The 16,509-nt window shown below is 41.6% G+C and overlaps 1 protein-coding gene across 1 annotated transcript; it reads left to right on the top strand.

Annotated features, from left to right (window-relative positions):
- The first annotated feature begins 1,472 nt into the window (after window positions 1-1,472).
- On the top strand, window positions 1,473-14,827 carry CCR6 (C-C motif chemokine receptor 6). Its single transcript, XM_042446126.1, has 3 exons — window positions 1,473-1,584; window positions 3,367-3,443; window positions 13,758-14,827. The coding sequence occupies exons 2-3, from the start codon at window positions 3,435-3,437 to the stop codon at window positions 14,811-14,813; spliced, it is 1,065 nt and encodes a 354-aa protein (XP_042302060.1). The 5' UTR covers window positions 1,473-1,584; window positions 3,367-3,434; the 3' UTR covers window positions 14,814-14,827.
- The last annotated feature ends 1,682 nt before the right edge of the window (window positions 14,828-16,509 follow it).

Raw genomic sequence — 16,509 nt, 5'->3', positions numbered from 1 at the left:
TTACACACCCAGATCAGGGTCTTGCACACCAGATCAAGGGCCAATCTCCCTTAGAGCAGATTTTCTGAAAGTGGGTTATTTCCCATTTCTTTTTGGAAAACCCGTTTCTTTCTTGCTGCCGGCAAATGTGAACTTGGCCCCGGTCATGATCGGGTCAAGTTCAGGGGAGGGATTTAGGTCAGAGGGAGGGCAGTGGGTAGAACATGCCTCCCTCTCACAGGCAGCTTTCTCTCTCTCTCTCTTTCTTTGTATTTTTATTTTTGACAGGTTATGTGAATGCTTGTACTACAGATTGATACATATTGATAGACTATGTATGCTTGTGCTACATTGCCCTTTTGTTTGTTTGCTATTGGCACAGCATGTCACTTTGCAAGTGGCATTTTTTAAAAAAAATTGTGTGTGTGACAGAATATGCGAATGCTTGTGCTACATACGTTTCCCGTTCAATTTGGCAAATTGATACTGTGTGAATGCTTGTGCTACATATGTGTGGGAAATGGAGGGAAAGCAGAGCATTTCTCATTATCACCTATGACTGTCAGTACATTTTAATATTTTTAATATTCTAACTTCATGAATTGTTTAATTGATTTTTAAAACTTATATTTATACTTTTAATGCTTTCATGTGTTTTTTAAATGTGCATTGTTTTAAACATGTTATCAGTCCCTTGGAGTTCCATTACTGGGAGAAATGTGAGATACAAATGGATAAAATACTATTAAATACAATAATGCTGCAGTCCAACATCTGGTAGAGTGCATTTCCCCTTTCCCAGCTTTAAAAAGAGCACAAGTGGCCATGTCCTCCAAAGAGCTACCTGTCCCATATTTGAACAATTTTTCAAGTTAAATAAAAATTAATTTTTCAACAATCCTAAATAAACATTTGAACAAATTAATACTGCACACAGTTAACCTTTATTTCAAAGATGGATATTTTATCTGAAGCATGGAGCAAGAGAAAATACAAGAGCAAGTGTATGTATCACTGGATAATTGTGGTCGGAAAGAAGTCAAACTTTCTGCAGCAGACATTTTTAAAAAGTCATACTGAAATCCCATTTCTGTGTTTGTCATGTGCATCTTAAGCGATAAATAATGTGTGTGAAGTATTTTAATGTAGCAAAATCTGTGTTTTCTGCCCCTGGGGAACTTATATCTTTCTCATTTGTATACATGCCACATAGGAATAATTGCACAAAATCTAAAGATGAATTGCACATCAATTATGCACACAAAAATGGGACAGGAAACATGGGCTGCACCTGAAAGTCTGTTTGGTGCATGTGAGCTTCACCTGCCTGTTCTCTCTGTGCATTGCTGATTTTTTCCCTTTGGTTTGTGGTAGCGATGAGCTGACACGTGGTGAGATTTCAAAAAACCACAGTAACCACACAAGCAAAGTAAGCCAACTCAGACTGATAGAGGAACAAACGTAATGCTGAGTGTGATGGTTTTATCTTCATGAATTACTCAATTCTAGACACAATGCTTTAGATTAGAAGACATCTCACATACACTTCAGTGCTTGGAGAACATAGCTACACCTAACTTTTAATAACTAGGACAGACTGAGCAGGTAAGTCTAACATACATTAACTAGAATTAAGATTCAAATTCTTCAGGTATTTTCTTGTTAATGCAACTATTGCACTGGTTTGATACCATATCTCCTAAACCTGACACCATTCTAATTAATTGATGTAAACATATAATTCAGCTGAAAATTTTTCATGTCAAATAACCATTAGTATTAGTCATTAGTACTTTCTTCTTCCACAGGCTATTTACAGAAATTTGCCTTTAAAAATATTTAAAAATTCTAATGCATGGGTGGGCAGCCATTTTAAATTTTATAAAGCAGTCTTGCAATATGTAATATGCAATACCATACTATAGCAAGCAATATACAGTAATTCTAGAGTAGACCATTAACAGACTAATTCCTCACTCTGAGTCCTGCCTAATCCTTTCCTTATCTTTTACGTGTAATGAATGCTTGCAGGAGCTATTTTGTTTTTTACTGGAACTATGAGGAGGAACCATGCTCAGCCCAGGAACCCTATGATCAGTACCGGAACTGAATTCACAAGTCCTTTCACTCCCAAATCAATTCTTGGTTTTTTCCAAGGGTTCTTTTTCAGTCATCTAATTTGGAAGAGAGGAGGGAAGATGTTTTAATGAAACATTTGCTGATAATTTGCAAACCACCTAGAAATCCAGCAGTCTTTTCCCTTTGCTCACCATTATTTCAAGGAGTAAGACCTCTGAATATACCATGAAATTATGGGGGTGAGGGTGGTCAGAGGTATAAATATTTGGGGGGGGGGGGGGATGACAACAATTATGCTGTCTTTCCAAAGGATATTTTCCTTCATTCCCTAAATTTTTAGCATTGCAGGGAAACACTGAAAGTCTTTCACACCTAGAACACATTTATCTTCTATATTTTCATTTCCTTGATGAGTCTGCCTGCCTCATTTTCTTTGGATGCCTAAACTGTATTTCTAAGTGCTTAACTGAAGTTTTAAATTTCAATAATGCTAAAACTATGGGGACTGAAGGGAAATATCTTTTGGAAAGACAAAATTCTTACTGGGGGGGGCAATCCCCTCATTTTGCCTCCAGTACAGCTACACGCTGGAGCCCATTCAGACTATAGAATTATAACACTATGACTACACTTCCAACTGCCATGGCAACAATACTATGGTTAATTTTTTTGTGGGTTTTGGGGGCTATATCTTCAGAGATGCCAGCCACTGATGCTGGTGAAAAGTCAGGAATAAACTCTAGAACATGGACACATTGCCCGAAAAACCCACAAAAAACTATGGATGCTGGCCATGAAAGCTTTCGACTTTACAATCCTATGGTTTTTAGTTTGGGGAGGCACAGGGATGCTCAAGCTGAGGATGCCTCTCCCTAAAATGCCAGTCCCAGGACTTCATAGGTTGGGATCATAGTGATTAAAGTCAAATTGTAGCACCATATTGTTGTGGTATGAATGGGCCACTGGTGGTGTTTCCCCCTAAGTTTTATAAAAAAAACTGTACTACAATGAAATACAGTTTCAACAACAAAAGTCTATTAGGATTCAACACTTTTCAATCATACTGTAATATAATGTTACTGTTCAACTCTGATGCATTATTTGCTATGGAGTAGTAGATCTGATGGAGTGGTCTGCAGTCCACAAAAACATATTGCACATAGAAATTGTTAGTCTTTAACAGGCCACAGGACATGGTTAGAGTTTGTTAGATTTGGACTAGTTTCTCCACAAACCTTAGATATTCACACACACACATACTCACACTATGTTTTTTTAAAAAATAATCTATGTTTGTTTACTTCACAGAGTGTGTTTAGCCCACTGAACCTGCCATTTTCTTCTCTGGCCAAAAGAGAAAGTGAGAGAGCACTATAATGAGTGGGGTAAGTTCTTGATTACATTACAGTTGAACATCAAGAAAATAAAGAATAATGACCATGGATGATTGACATAAATGTAATGTTGATGATGAAGAAATTGAAATAGTAAAAGTTTTCCATACCTTGGATCAATCACTGATCAAAATGGAGATTGATGTCTTCAGGTTGTTTTAAATCCATCAATTCAAAGCCTGTTATATTGATATTTGATTCATATAGAGGGGAGAAGTGCAGATGTACATAGAATACTGTGATATCTAACCCAAAGGTAATTGTTGTGAAAGAGTTGTGAAAGATAGTCCTTTGAGGGTGTAAGAGTTTAAAAGATATAATATAGCATATAGCATGAATCACTCTCCTTATCAAAAACAAGCAAGACAGCTGAAAGAGTTTCATGATGCCTAAGCTGGTTCCTAGTTCTCAGTCCCTTATTTGTGTGAAATTCTGAAACACAATGCAGGCTGTGAATTGAATTTTTGTTCCTCTGAACAAGGACCTAAGGTTTATATGCTCCTGCACCCCACAAATTAATCTTTCCACAACATTATATAGCATATTGCTATTATTGGGAAACTGTCCCTTTCAGGATAGACAGACAGACAGTCAAATTAATGCACAATGACCATCACAGATAAGGTTTCGACTTCTTCAAATATACACATCCAGGAGACTGTCCTACACACAAACAGCATCCTTATCCACCCCAAAAGTGGATTCATTTACAGACACAGTAATTTCAAATGTGGTGCATCATACCAATAACATTTTCTAAAATATAGAAATAAAATATACAAAAATAAATAAGAACAAAAGGCCACACAGCCCCCAGGGGCTCTTTTTGAGCCCCTTCACCATATACAGTGGATCCTTGTTATACGCTGGGGGTTGGTTCCAAGATCTCCCGTGTATAACAAAATCCGTGTATGCTCAAGTCCCATTAAATATAATGACATAGCAAAATGGTGTCCCTAATAAAAAATGGAAAATCAAGGTAAATTTATACTTTTTTGGAACATTTTCAAACCGTGTATGCTTAAATCCGTGTATAAAAAATCCGTGTATAAGAAGAGCCGACTGTACAAATAAAATATACAAAAATAAATAAGAACAAAAGGCCACCTTCATAGTGTCATACACTCAATAGAGTATCAATTATGACAGAAAATGTATCCATGGTTGGCCATGTAGCAAAATACAATAACATCCAAAATCTACGAAACAATGATATATGTATTGGATCAACCAAAATGCACTAAATACACATGCAAGTTTTCAAAATTCCACTAGACTCTTCATCAGGAAAAGATGTTAAAAAACATACAGTATAGGAGAAAAAATTATGACAATGTTAGTCACAAACCTGCATTTTCTCAAAATGTAGGTATTCTCAGTTCAGGTGGTGTGGCGGGACATTAATGCAGACTGGCCCCTCCTTCTTCTGCCCATGTGGGTACTCTAGGAAATAAAAATTTAAGTATGATTTTTAAACACTTTTTCCTGATAAAGAAGTCAGTGGAACTTCAAAAACTTGCAGCATGTATTTTGTGCATTTTGGTTGGTCCAATAAAGATATAATTGTTTTGTAGATTTTGGATGTTATTGAATTATGACAGAGGCAACTGCAGTGAGTTCAGGAGCCCCTTTTCTATCCTCCTAAACTCATTGTGAGCTGTACTGACACATTATGATTATTTTAAATGATTTTAACTGGTTTTCGATACTCTAGTCATAACTAATAAAATGCTTTCATATATAGTTTAGTTCTTTAAAATTGTTATTTATTTTATTGTATGATGCTTTGGTGGGGTATAAATTTAATAAATTAAAAATAAAGAAATAAATTAAGTATGCTATCCAGAAATCCTTGGATATAGGGCAGGGTGTTAAATAGTTAGCCAGTTTGGGTGGGCATGTTTAAAACTAAAATGTCACTCCAGGAGCAGCAACTGGGGATCATCTCATGGGTTATCTAAAATAATATTTTGGGGTGCAGGGCTTTTAAGAGAACTGGGGAAGGTGAGGGGGCTCAAAAGAGCTCCTGGGGGCTGTGTGTATCTCCAGGCCACTTTTGACCCGGTCCTGCTCTGTTAGATGGCATAAACTTTCATCTGGTCCAAATCTGTATTTCAGAATTTCATGCAAATAAGGAACTGGGAACTAGGAATCAACTTCAGCAACCTGTGGTTTTCCTCGTCTGAGTAGTTACTGTGTTTCAGTCTTCCCCTTTGGCTCAGCAACAGACTCAGACACTGATGGCTTCTTTTATAAAGCAGTTGCTTTGAGAACACACACAAACACACAAACACACACACAGAGAGAGAGACAGACAGACAGACAGAAGCCCAAAACACTGATTCCAGAATACATTATCTTATTTAAGCACACTTAAGTGATTCTTATTTGCCAACACAGGGATAAAAATATTATGAAGGCAGTTTTAAAAATGGACCCATGCAGCACAAGGTGCTGCAGGGGATCCACTTTTGTTGGCTTCCAATGGAGGAGAGACCAGTGTTAATGATGTCTGCTGCAATGCACCATGATGTCAAGCATCTTGGGGGCACAGCTAAAGTATTTTTAAGTCCCATCTACCTCTGTTGCTCTGTTTTTTGGATGACATCCTCCTGTCTCTAATGCAGTGTGAGTTTTGCTGCTAGCTTCAGGGCCAGGCATGAGTTTTTCCCTTTTTACCTGAGATTCTTTGCCTACCCTGCCACACTGTATCTGGGGGACTGTGATAACTTGCTTGGGGTAGTGTCTTTAATTAGGTTGTCACTTGACAGGTGTGGGCGGGGCTGGCGTAGCTGGTTGCATGATGTGCGTCCTTTCCTAGCTCCTCCCACCTTGTTGGACGGCCAACAGCAACAAACTTTCAGGTACGTTGCAAGTGAAACAAACTTTTAATAACAATGCTTCAACAGTCCCAAAAAGCCCCACACCGAAACCGGCTCTCAGCCCTGTGTGAAAACTATAAGTCTCTGTCCGGCCCAAACAAGACCCTTTTTACTCCGGCGTCTTCCTCCGCCGCTTGACTCCGCGACGAGGCTTGTCCTCCAGAATACTTTTCCAGAGGCTCCAAGTCAGCCTTCTCCTTCTCCTGGGGTTCAGGGCCCGTCTGCCACTGCTCTCCCTTGGGGTCCCACCAAGCACCCTCCAGAGAGTCCTCCTTTCTGCTAGCCCAACTCTCTGCGTCAGGGAAGGGAAAGTCTCCCTCTACTCGAGGGTCTCGTAGGAAAACCTCCTCGTGGGGCCCTTTCCGCCGAGCACCCAACCGGGCCTGTAATATTGCTGGGCTCTTGTCCCTTATGGGCTTTCTCTTTACCTCCTCTCTCCCTTCTCCGACTGCAACTCCCCGTCCTCCTCTTCCGCCACGTGGTTCTCCTCCCGTTCGCCTCTCTCCTATTCTTATTTCCCCTGGAATGGCTCCTCCTGCTCCTAACTCCACCTCTCGCCCCTCCTCCTCCACCTGACCCTCATTAGCCCCTTCAGCCCTCTCTCTTAAGGGTGCCCCTTCTCTACACAACCCCCCCCCCCCCGGTAAGAGGGATGATGGGAGCAATGAGGTCCAGGTGGCCTGCCGAGAAAAAAAATCAGCATTAGCATGTAAGAGGCCTTGCTGATGGGAAACAGTGAAAGCATACGGTTGCAATGCCATATACCATCGCGTGATGCGCGGATTGGTATCCTTCATGGACGCCAGCCAGACCAAGGGAGCATGATCTGTGACCAATTGGAATGGTGCCCCCCAAAGATAGTACTTGAGTTCTGTGACTGCCCATTTGATGGCTAAGGCTTCCCGTTCTATTGCAGCGTACTTTTGCTCTGCAGGCTTCAATTTTTTACTTAAATATAACACAGGATGCTCCCCATCCTCCCATATCTGTGACAGCACTGCTCCCACACCTCGATCCGAGGCATCAGTTTGCAGAACAAAAGGCTTAGAAAAATCTGGAGCCCTCAAGACTGGAAATCCACATAAATGAGCCTTTAAGTTCTCAAAAGCCTCTTGTTCCTTCCGGTCCCACCTAACTCTCCGCGATTGTCCTTTTTTAGTTAAATCAGTCAAAGGTCCCGCTATATGTGCGAAATGAGGTATAAACCTCCGGTAGTACCCTGCTAGCCCTAAGAACTGCCGTACTTGTTTCTTTGTCTGGGGAACACCCCAATCCTGTACTTTAACCACTTTGTCAGTTAGTGGCTTTATGTTCCCTTGGCCTACCAGGAGTCCTAGATATTTTACTTCCTTACAAGCAATGGCACATTTTTTTGGGTTAACCGTGAGTCCTGCCTTCCTTAAAGCCTTTAACACCAATTCAAGGTGTTTTAAATGCTCTTCCCAAGAATCACTGAATATTATGATGTCATCGATATATGCAGCGGCACAAAAGGCTAAATCCTTTAAAACCACATCCATTAGTCTTTGGAAAGTAGCGGCCGCCCCATGCAAGCCAAAAGGCATCCTAACAAACTGATATAACCCCTTAGGGGTGGCAAAGGCTGTTTTTTCTTTATCCTGCGGGCGTAGCTTTATTTGCCAATATCCCTTGGTTAAGTCTAAGGATGACAGGAACTGGGCTTGGCCCAATTTTTCTAGTAAATTTATTGCACCCGGCATTGGGTAGGCATCAAATTTAGAGATAGCATTCAGTTGCCTAAAATCTACACAGAACCTCACGGATCCATCTGGTTTCGGAACCATCACAGGTAGGCTCCGCCATGGACTCGTGGAGGGCTCAATTACCCCCATTTCCAGCATGGCAGTCACTTCTTTATTAATGAGTTCCTGCACCCTCCAAGGCCAGGGTCGTAGAGGCATTCTAGAGGGATGTGGGGTGATTAGAGTCTCCTTCTCTCTTTCCCAGAGGAACTATGGGAAGACACAGAAGAGCCTGGACGCCAATGGATTTGAGTGGAATAGAGGCTCCTCTTCTCTCTTTCCCAGAAGGAGTCTGGGGAGACACAGAAGAGGCTGGATGCCAAGGGATTGGGGGCAAAGAGAGGCTCCTCTTCTCTCTTTCCCAGGGGAACTATGGGGAGACACAGAAGAGCCTGGGACCCAAAGGGATTTGAGGTGAACAGAGGCTCCCTTTTCCCTTTCCGGAGGGGAAAAGCACCTCAGCAACTGATTGGCTGTGACGTCAAGTGCTTAAGCACTTGATTGACAGCTGCTTTTAAAAAAAAGCTTCCGGAAGGGCAATGGGAACGGGGAGCAAAATAACCTGCTTCAAATTACCACAGGGAAAATACCAATGGGAACGAAAACAGGGGTAAAAAAACCCGGGTCTGTTTGCACCCTTTTTTAATGGGAATGATGGGTCAGATTCGAGTCAGAATCCGAGTCAGAATCAAAGTCAGAATCACAGCTAAATAAGCCGCTTTTTTTGCCCAGTGGGAATGGCACCTAAGCAGGGCTGTCTAGGTATTTGGCCACCCTAGGTGAGAAATATTTTGGCATCCCCTGTCGCCCCTCATAATTATTTTCACCCCTTGATTTCCACTGTTTCATTCATAAAAACTTAGATTCCAGTCTGTCGTCATAGTATTGAGAATTAGTCAAAAAGCCAATTGGGTTTTTACAGGTTAAAGCTTTTTTTTATTGCTGTGATATTTGGAATGGAGACTAATGCACACATATTCCTTTTGCAAGCTGGAAGCATTATTCATTCTAATCACGTGGAAAAATCTGGATCCCATCCCCATGAATTTGTGGGGTGGTGGCGGTGGACCCCTAAAAACTAAAAATCTTCACCCCAGGGGCAGAAAAGGGTGTCAGAAAGAGAGGAAAACCAGTAGGGTCACCAGGTGAGAGGGCCAGCGCTACTGCCACACTGCAGATTTAATGCAGTTTGACACCACTTTAGCTGCCCTTGACTGCCACGGTGACCGGCTGTCCTAACCATAAAGGAGGACAAGGCACTGCAAAATGTAGGTCTTTCAAGGAAAATGGAAGACACAATCGAGGAAAAGCTGAAACTCCTCATATAAATATAAACTCATGCGTCTTAGTGATGCTCAAAAGGGAATTTTTGGAATTCCTTCTGGACAGAAGACTGAAATGTAAGATATACCCCAGAAAAAGAGGACATCTGGTCATCCTGCAGGTTCTATGCTGTGGAGCCCTGAGATTTGTAGTTTGTTGTGGCTCAACTGCTCTCTGACTGAGAAGGCAAAATCTCCTCCAAAAACCCAAATCCCAGGATTCCATAGCATGGAGCCAGGGCAGTTAAAGTGGTATCAAATTGCATTATTTTTACAGTGTAGATGCAGCCTATGAAACAAGGTTGGGAATGGCTCCAGGGCGAGAAAGAAAAGACACATAGTAGGCACCAAGAGTGGGCAAGTCACACTCTCTCAGCCTCAGAGGAAGGCCATGACAAAGCTTCTCTAAACTCATATTGCCAAGAAAACTCCATGATAGGTTTACCTCAGGGCAGGACAGATCTCCTCCTCTTCCAGGACTTGTCCTCCATTCCAACCTTCTGTCCAGGAGGTATTCTAAAACAGCCTCTATTTTGAGCATGACTAAGAAGCATGCATTAACATTTCTAGGAGTGTTTTGAGCTTTTCTTGAGTCCTTTCCTCCCTTTTTCTTGAATGACTTCCATTTTGTGGTACCTTCCTTTGCGGTGAAGACATCTGGACACCCTGGGAAGAAGACCAAGCTTTTAAAGTGGATTATTGGAGCCAGTGCGGACTAGTTGTTTGAGCATTGGACTATGACTCTGGGTGGAGACATCACACTCTCTCAGCCATAGAGGAAGGCCATGGTAAGCCTCCTCTGAACAAACCTTGCCAAGGAAACCCCATGAGAGGGTGGCCATGAGTCAGAAAGGATTTAAAGACACACAACAAACAACAACAGCAACAACAGCAACAACAAGGGGGTCTAGGAATCAGAGAAAAGGGTGAGTGTGTGGGAAAGGAGGCAAAAGTGGGTGGATAGTGAAGGAATAAGGGAAAGTCTGGGAAGGAGGAAGGAGCGGATGAGACACCTCCAACTCCCTGTCCACCACTGCTCCAATCAGATCCTACAAATTCAGAGTCATTGGCCTGTTACAGACTGCCAAAATAAAGCTGCTTCGGGTCTCTTTGGAGGTATGCTATTTAAACGATGCATGGGTCCTAAGAGTCCGGAGGTCGCGCCAAAGCCACACTCCATTCCTAAGCACCGGAGTGCAGCTTTTGGTGCAGCTTCCGGATTCTTAGGATGCATGCATCATTTAAACAGCATACCTCCAAAGAGACCCGAAGCAGCTTTATTTTGGCAGTCTGTAACAGGCCATTACCTCCCTAATTGAGTCTATCCATCTGGTGTGTGGTCTTCCTTCCTTTCTGCTGCCTTCTACCTTTCCTAGAATTACAGTAGTCCCTCGGGTTACGAAATTAATTCGTTCCGCCGCTCCGTTCGTAACCCGAGTAATTTCGCAACCCGAAAAGGCTTTCCGTTAGCGCTGGAAAGCCGCTAGCCGCGCTTTGCGGTTTGAATTTCGCGCCAAAAAAATTCGTAACCCGAAAAAAATATCGTAACCCGGAACAGTTTTTTCCAATGTAACTTTTTCGTATCCCGGAAATTTCGTAACGCGATCAATTCGTATCCCGGGGTATCACTGTATTGTCATTTCTAATGCGTCATACCTTCTCATGAAATGACCAAAGTGCAATAGCTCAATTTGATCATCTTGGCTTCCAGGGAGTTTTCAGGCTTTTTGGCCGCCCACAGTATCTTCATCACTGCAACTCAAATTAATTCATTTGAGTTGCAGTGCTGAAGATACTGTGAACGACCACTTTTTTCATTGTCCTGCTCTCACATCCATACATGGTTGTGGGGAACCCAATGGATTGGATGAGTCTAATTTTAGTGCTCAGTTAGGATCTTGTCTAGTTCTGTCATAGCTACCCTTCCACGTCCAAGTATTCTTCTCATTTCTTTACTGCAGTGTCCATTCTGTTTGATCCAAGGTCTGGGAACTCTTTTAACTATTCCAATTTCCTCATTGTCTAGGTTGAATTCAAGCTTAGATGGCACAAAATTTGAGGGACTGAGGAAAGAGACAACCAAGGCAGTGACCACTATGACAGAAAGACAGACCAACTTGCAAGATGGAGACTGCAGATTTAGTGGGCAACAAATGTGTTAAGATATGAGTTCATTGTTTCTCTCTTAAGTGTTCTTTGTGTCTTCCGTATTGGGCAGCAACCAAACATTCCGAGTGGAGCTAAGTTAAGTGGGGCAAAATGAGGGCATTGCCCCTCCTAAGCAAGAAATCTTCCTCCCAGAAATGAACTTTTCTTTCATATCCCAAATTTCTAGCATTGTAGTAACTTGAAACTTCAGCAGAGCATTTACAAATACACTCTAGGCATCCAAAGAAAAATGGCAGGCAAAATTACCAAGGGGATGTGAACACACAAATAGAAGAGTTCTAGGAGTGAAGGATTTTGAATGCCTCGTTTTCTGTAATGCTAGAAAATTAGGGATTGAAGGAAGATGCCATTTTGAAGGGCAAAATTTTTCTTGGGGGACAGTACCCTCATCCCTTCCCTTTAGTTACACAGTTACCTGGGTAAGGATTCCTGGAGGGATAAAGTGGTGAACATGCAACAGAAGGGAAGGGAAGAGGCTAGAGCAGTTGTCTGCTCTAACACCATGTCTCCTTATAGTCTCCCATGCAAACCATTTTTTTTTTTGCTGTGAACTGAAGCAAAGCAATAAAGAACATCCTTTACTCCTCTTACAAAAGAAAGTCATTTACAAATCAAAAACACTTCTACCCCACACTTCCTTCTCCCCCCCCTCTCTGTGTATGTCTCTGTGTGTGTGTGTGTGTGTGTGTGTGTATGTGTGTAGCAAGCAGGATGCAAAGAAAGACAGAAGAACCTTGCTCTCCTTTAGTGGGAGGAAGTAATCAGTGAGAACAACCAGGGTACTGAGCGGAATGTTGCCATTGTCAAATCTTTAGTGCAGTGGTTTTCCTGGCAGCAAAGAAATCTATTAGACACATATAACCAAAACAAGGAAGGAAATATCTAGCCAAGCTACCCCTAGTACAAGATATCTAGTGAGGAAAAAAATAATGGTAGTTCATGGAGATGCTTGTAGTTACTAGTCCTGCAGTCAAAACAGGGCTGGCCCAAGGCAATTTGCTGCCTGATGCAGACCAAAAAACGACAACTGCCCCATCACCTAGAAGGTCAAGGGGAATAGTACCAGAAACCAACTCAATTATAATGGGATTTGAGACAGAAAAACTCACAAGTTCCTTTCCTCATCCCTGGCAGTAAACTATAAGAACATAAACAAGTAGCTTTTTGCTACCCTTTGAGACAACCTAAGGCCCATTACAGACGGGCCTAAAAGTGCACGCTCTACGCGTGCTAGGGTTACAAAGGGGCGTCCTTTCCGGACACCCCCAACCCTAGGATGCGTGGAGCGCGCACAAAATGGTGGTGGCCATTCCACATGGCCGCCACCATTACTACATCATGACCGCGCCGCCTCTAAACGGGGCGGCGCAGTTGTGACATAGTGGGGCCTTGTGAGGGCGCATAGTGCGCCCTTTCCGCGGCCCTGGAATGAGCTCCGTTTCGGAGCTCCTTCCAGGACACCCCTTTCCAGGCCTCGGGGAAGTGGCCTTTTGCCGCTTCCCCATGGCCTGGAAAGTGGCAGATCGGGGCCTCAGCGGCTGCCGCTCTGGCCACTGAGGCCTCGATCCGGCGGGAAAAGGGGTGGGTGCAGGCTGCCGCTTTTCGGCGGTCTGTAACGCGCCAAAGTTTTCTGCCAAAGGTGGTCAGTTCACTATATCTGGTGGTGAAGCAGGTGTTGAGTCCAAAATTGTGAACTGAAACATAACCTGAGTACTAGGAAAATGTCATGGCTGGTCTTGGGAATTTGCCCCCAAATGGACCACTACAACATTTGGACTTAAAAAAAACCAACCCCTGATAAGTACAGCAACAACTCCTGCCCAATCCTAGGGTTTTGGGCCAATGTGGATATCCCCATACTTTCCAGAGGACAAAAATCTTGCTCAAGCTTCCTCTGCCTAATCTTCAGTGTGGCTGTCTCATCCCATTGCAGCTGCACCTCCCCACACATCACATCCAATGCTTTTCTTGAAGACAAGGGGGGATTCTGTCTAGAAGACAGGAAGAAATTCCCCAGTCCATGAATGAATTCATATTCATACAATCCTGCATACCATCCTATGTACTTAATTTTCCAAAACCAAAAAGCAAAAGTTTCTGCACACTTTCTTTGCTGAGAACAGAACTTACTGGAATACATGTCTTAACTTATTTCATTGTCATTTTCAGGAAGAATTCACCACCTCAGATTACTTCTATGGCACAGATTTTTATTCTCAGATTACACCACCATGTGACAAGAATGAAGTCCGAAACTTTACAAGAACTTTTCTTCCTATTGCATACTCGCTGATATGTGTGTTTGGTCTCGTGGGCAATCTATTTGTGGTGATGACATTTGCATTATACAAGAAGAGTGAATCTATGACCGACATATATCTCTGCAATATGGCAGTTGTAGACATACTGTTTGTTCTCACTCTTCCTTTCTGGGCAATAAACTATGCTCTAGGCAGGTGGATCTTTGGTGACTTCATATGCAAACTCATCAAAGGTATCTACGCAGTTAACTTTAACTGTGGTATGTTGCTATTGGCTTGTATAAGCATGGACCGATACATTTCCATTGTGCAAGCGACCAAGTCATTTAAGTTTCGGGCCAGGACTCTAGCCTACCATAAAGTGATCTGTTTGGCTGTGTGGGTGGCATCCATTTTACTCTCCAGTTCTACTTTCATGTTTAGTGAAAGCTACACACATTCATTCAATGTGACAAAGCACATTTGTGAACATAAATCCAGCACAGATTCCAATATCAATTTGAAATTATTGATAATTGGTCTCCAGCTTTTGTTTGGATTTTTCATCCCCATGCTGTTTATGTTTTTTTGCTATACTCTCATTGTCAAAACACTGGTGCAGGCTCACAATTCCAAAAGAAGCAAAGCTATCCGTGTGGTAGTCTCAATTGTGATTGTTTTCCTAATATGTCAAGTTCCTTATAACATGGTTCTCCTTGTGACAGCTACATCAATGGGGAAATTGGATAAAGCTTGCCAGAGTGAAAAGCTAATGGCCTATGCAAAATATGTAACAGAAACTTTGGCCTTCTTCCATTGTTGTATGAACCCAGTGCTCTATGCATTTATTGGGGTTAAATTTAGACATCACTTTGTGAAAATAATAGCAGGCCTGTGCTGTGTGCAATACAAGAACTGTAGAATCAGTTCAAGGGTAAGTTCTGATATTGCTCATTCAAGACAGACAAGTGAAATGTATGATTAACACAGTGAAGCTGCTTAATGTGTATCGTCATCTAGTGGAATAATTATACATATTGCAAATAGAGATGTTAATCTATTTCTCATTCACTTTATATATTGCTTAGAGAAATTTCAGCTACAGCAAATCTTTTTGCTTCCACAATAGGCCTATATTTCCAGATATCTGTATGTGGTGCCCCCCCCCCCCCCGCCGCCTTTAGACATTTTAGAAAAGCACAATAACCTCATGCTGTCGCATTTTGCCCCCCTCCCCTTATAACTGAGCAACAGGTGGCCTTGTTGGATTACAATTTCCAGTGATTCTAGTCAACATAAGTAATAATGAGAGATGATGGTGGGAATTGCAGCCCACAGCACTTGAACAGCTAGAGGTTGGCCACATTTACTCTAATATGTGCTTATGCTTTTTAGTAGTTATGTTTTGGTATGAAGTAAGATCATTATGATTTGCCATGGTAATTATTTGAACTGCCAAAAATATTATTGCACTGTTACTTTTATTGACCACTCAAATTAAATTTCACAGTTATAGATATTTCAACAAAACATGCAGTTTTAGAATTGTTGTACTCTTCAGACAATGGGTTTTTAGCACTGTACCCTGTTTTTATGCATCTGCTATGAACAACATGTGGAACTGGAACTGACTTTCAGCACTTCACAAGTACAATCATGCATATCTCAGATTATGTTCTGCATGATATAAATGAATACACAGAGGAGCAGTCATATACCAAACATTTGTGCAATTTTTTACTACTTGAAAGCATTTCAGCATAAATGAAAATTAGTCACTGATGGGGGGAAATACCCTGCTAGAATGGCACTGACTGCAAGTCAGTCATCACATATGGAAGTAAAGTGAAATTGAAATCTGAAACACTGCACATAGAGAAACCATTCCTTTTTTTAAACAACAACAACAACAGAACAACCCAAGTCAGACATGCTTAGATCTATACTTGACTGCTTCTGGTCAATCATGGGATTTCACAATCTCTCAAAAGATCTGGGACAAAGAGCATTTGGAAAACAAAGAAAAATGATTGGTGAAGTTATGAATATATACCAAACAAAGTAAGTGAAAGAAAGAGTGACAACCCACAACACCAAAGTTTAGGGCCAAACTAGGCATTAAGGGAAAGGCCTATTCCCTACAATTAACCCAGATATCCTTTCTTAATGGGATTTCATACAAAATACATATGTACTTTAGCATGCAGACTTGCAAATTAAATGCCTTGTTTGCCTCCAAAGAGTCAATCACAAAACAAACTATGCTTTAAAAAAGGGAGGGGGATCAATTGTTAAGGAAAACAGGTATCTTTCACCACTTGAGGGAGCATTTCTTCTAAATATATGCTATATGTATTATCTCATTTGAACTTTCAATCTTGAACTTGTCAATAAAGATAATAAAGAGTCTTATCACACCTCAAGGACTAATGATTTTTATCTAGTATAAGCTTCCATTGGCCTCAGGTGTAATGATCTAGTCTAATTGTTTATTTCTTCAATCATAAATTAACTTAGAAGCTTGAAAGAGTCATACCACAATGTACAATACAGATATGTTAAGTGGTGCGTAATATATTTTCTGCATTTAACTACCTGAAGGATACAGTATAGAATTTTACAAGCTTAATAGTGTGCTTTTTTCCTGTGTAAATCTGAACTGACTGAAAAGGAAATCTGAT

The sequence above is a fragment of the Sceloporus undulatus genome, chromosome 1 (genome assembly GCF_019175285.1).
Source record: "Sceloporus undulatus isolate JIND9_A2432 ecotype Alabama chromosome 1, SceUnd_v1.1, whole genome shotgun sequence".
In the NCBI taxonomy this organism is placed as follows: Eukaryota; Metazoa; Chordata; class Lepidosauria; order Squamata; family Phrynosomatidae; genus Sceloporus; species Sceloporus undulatus.
The sequence above is the reverse complement of the archived record's forward strand: the minus strand, read 5'-3'. Positions and strand labels throughout refer to the sequence as shown.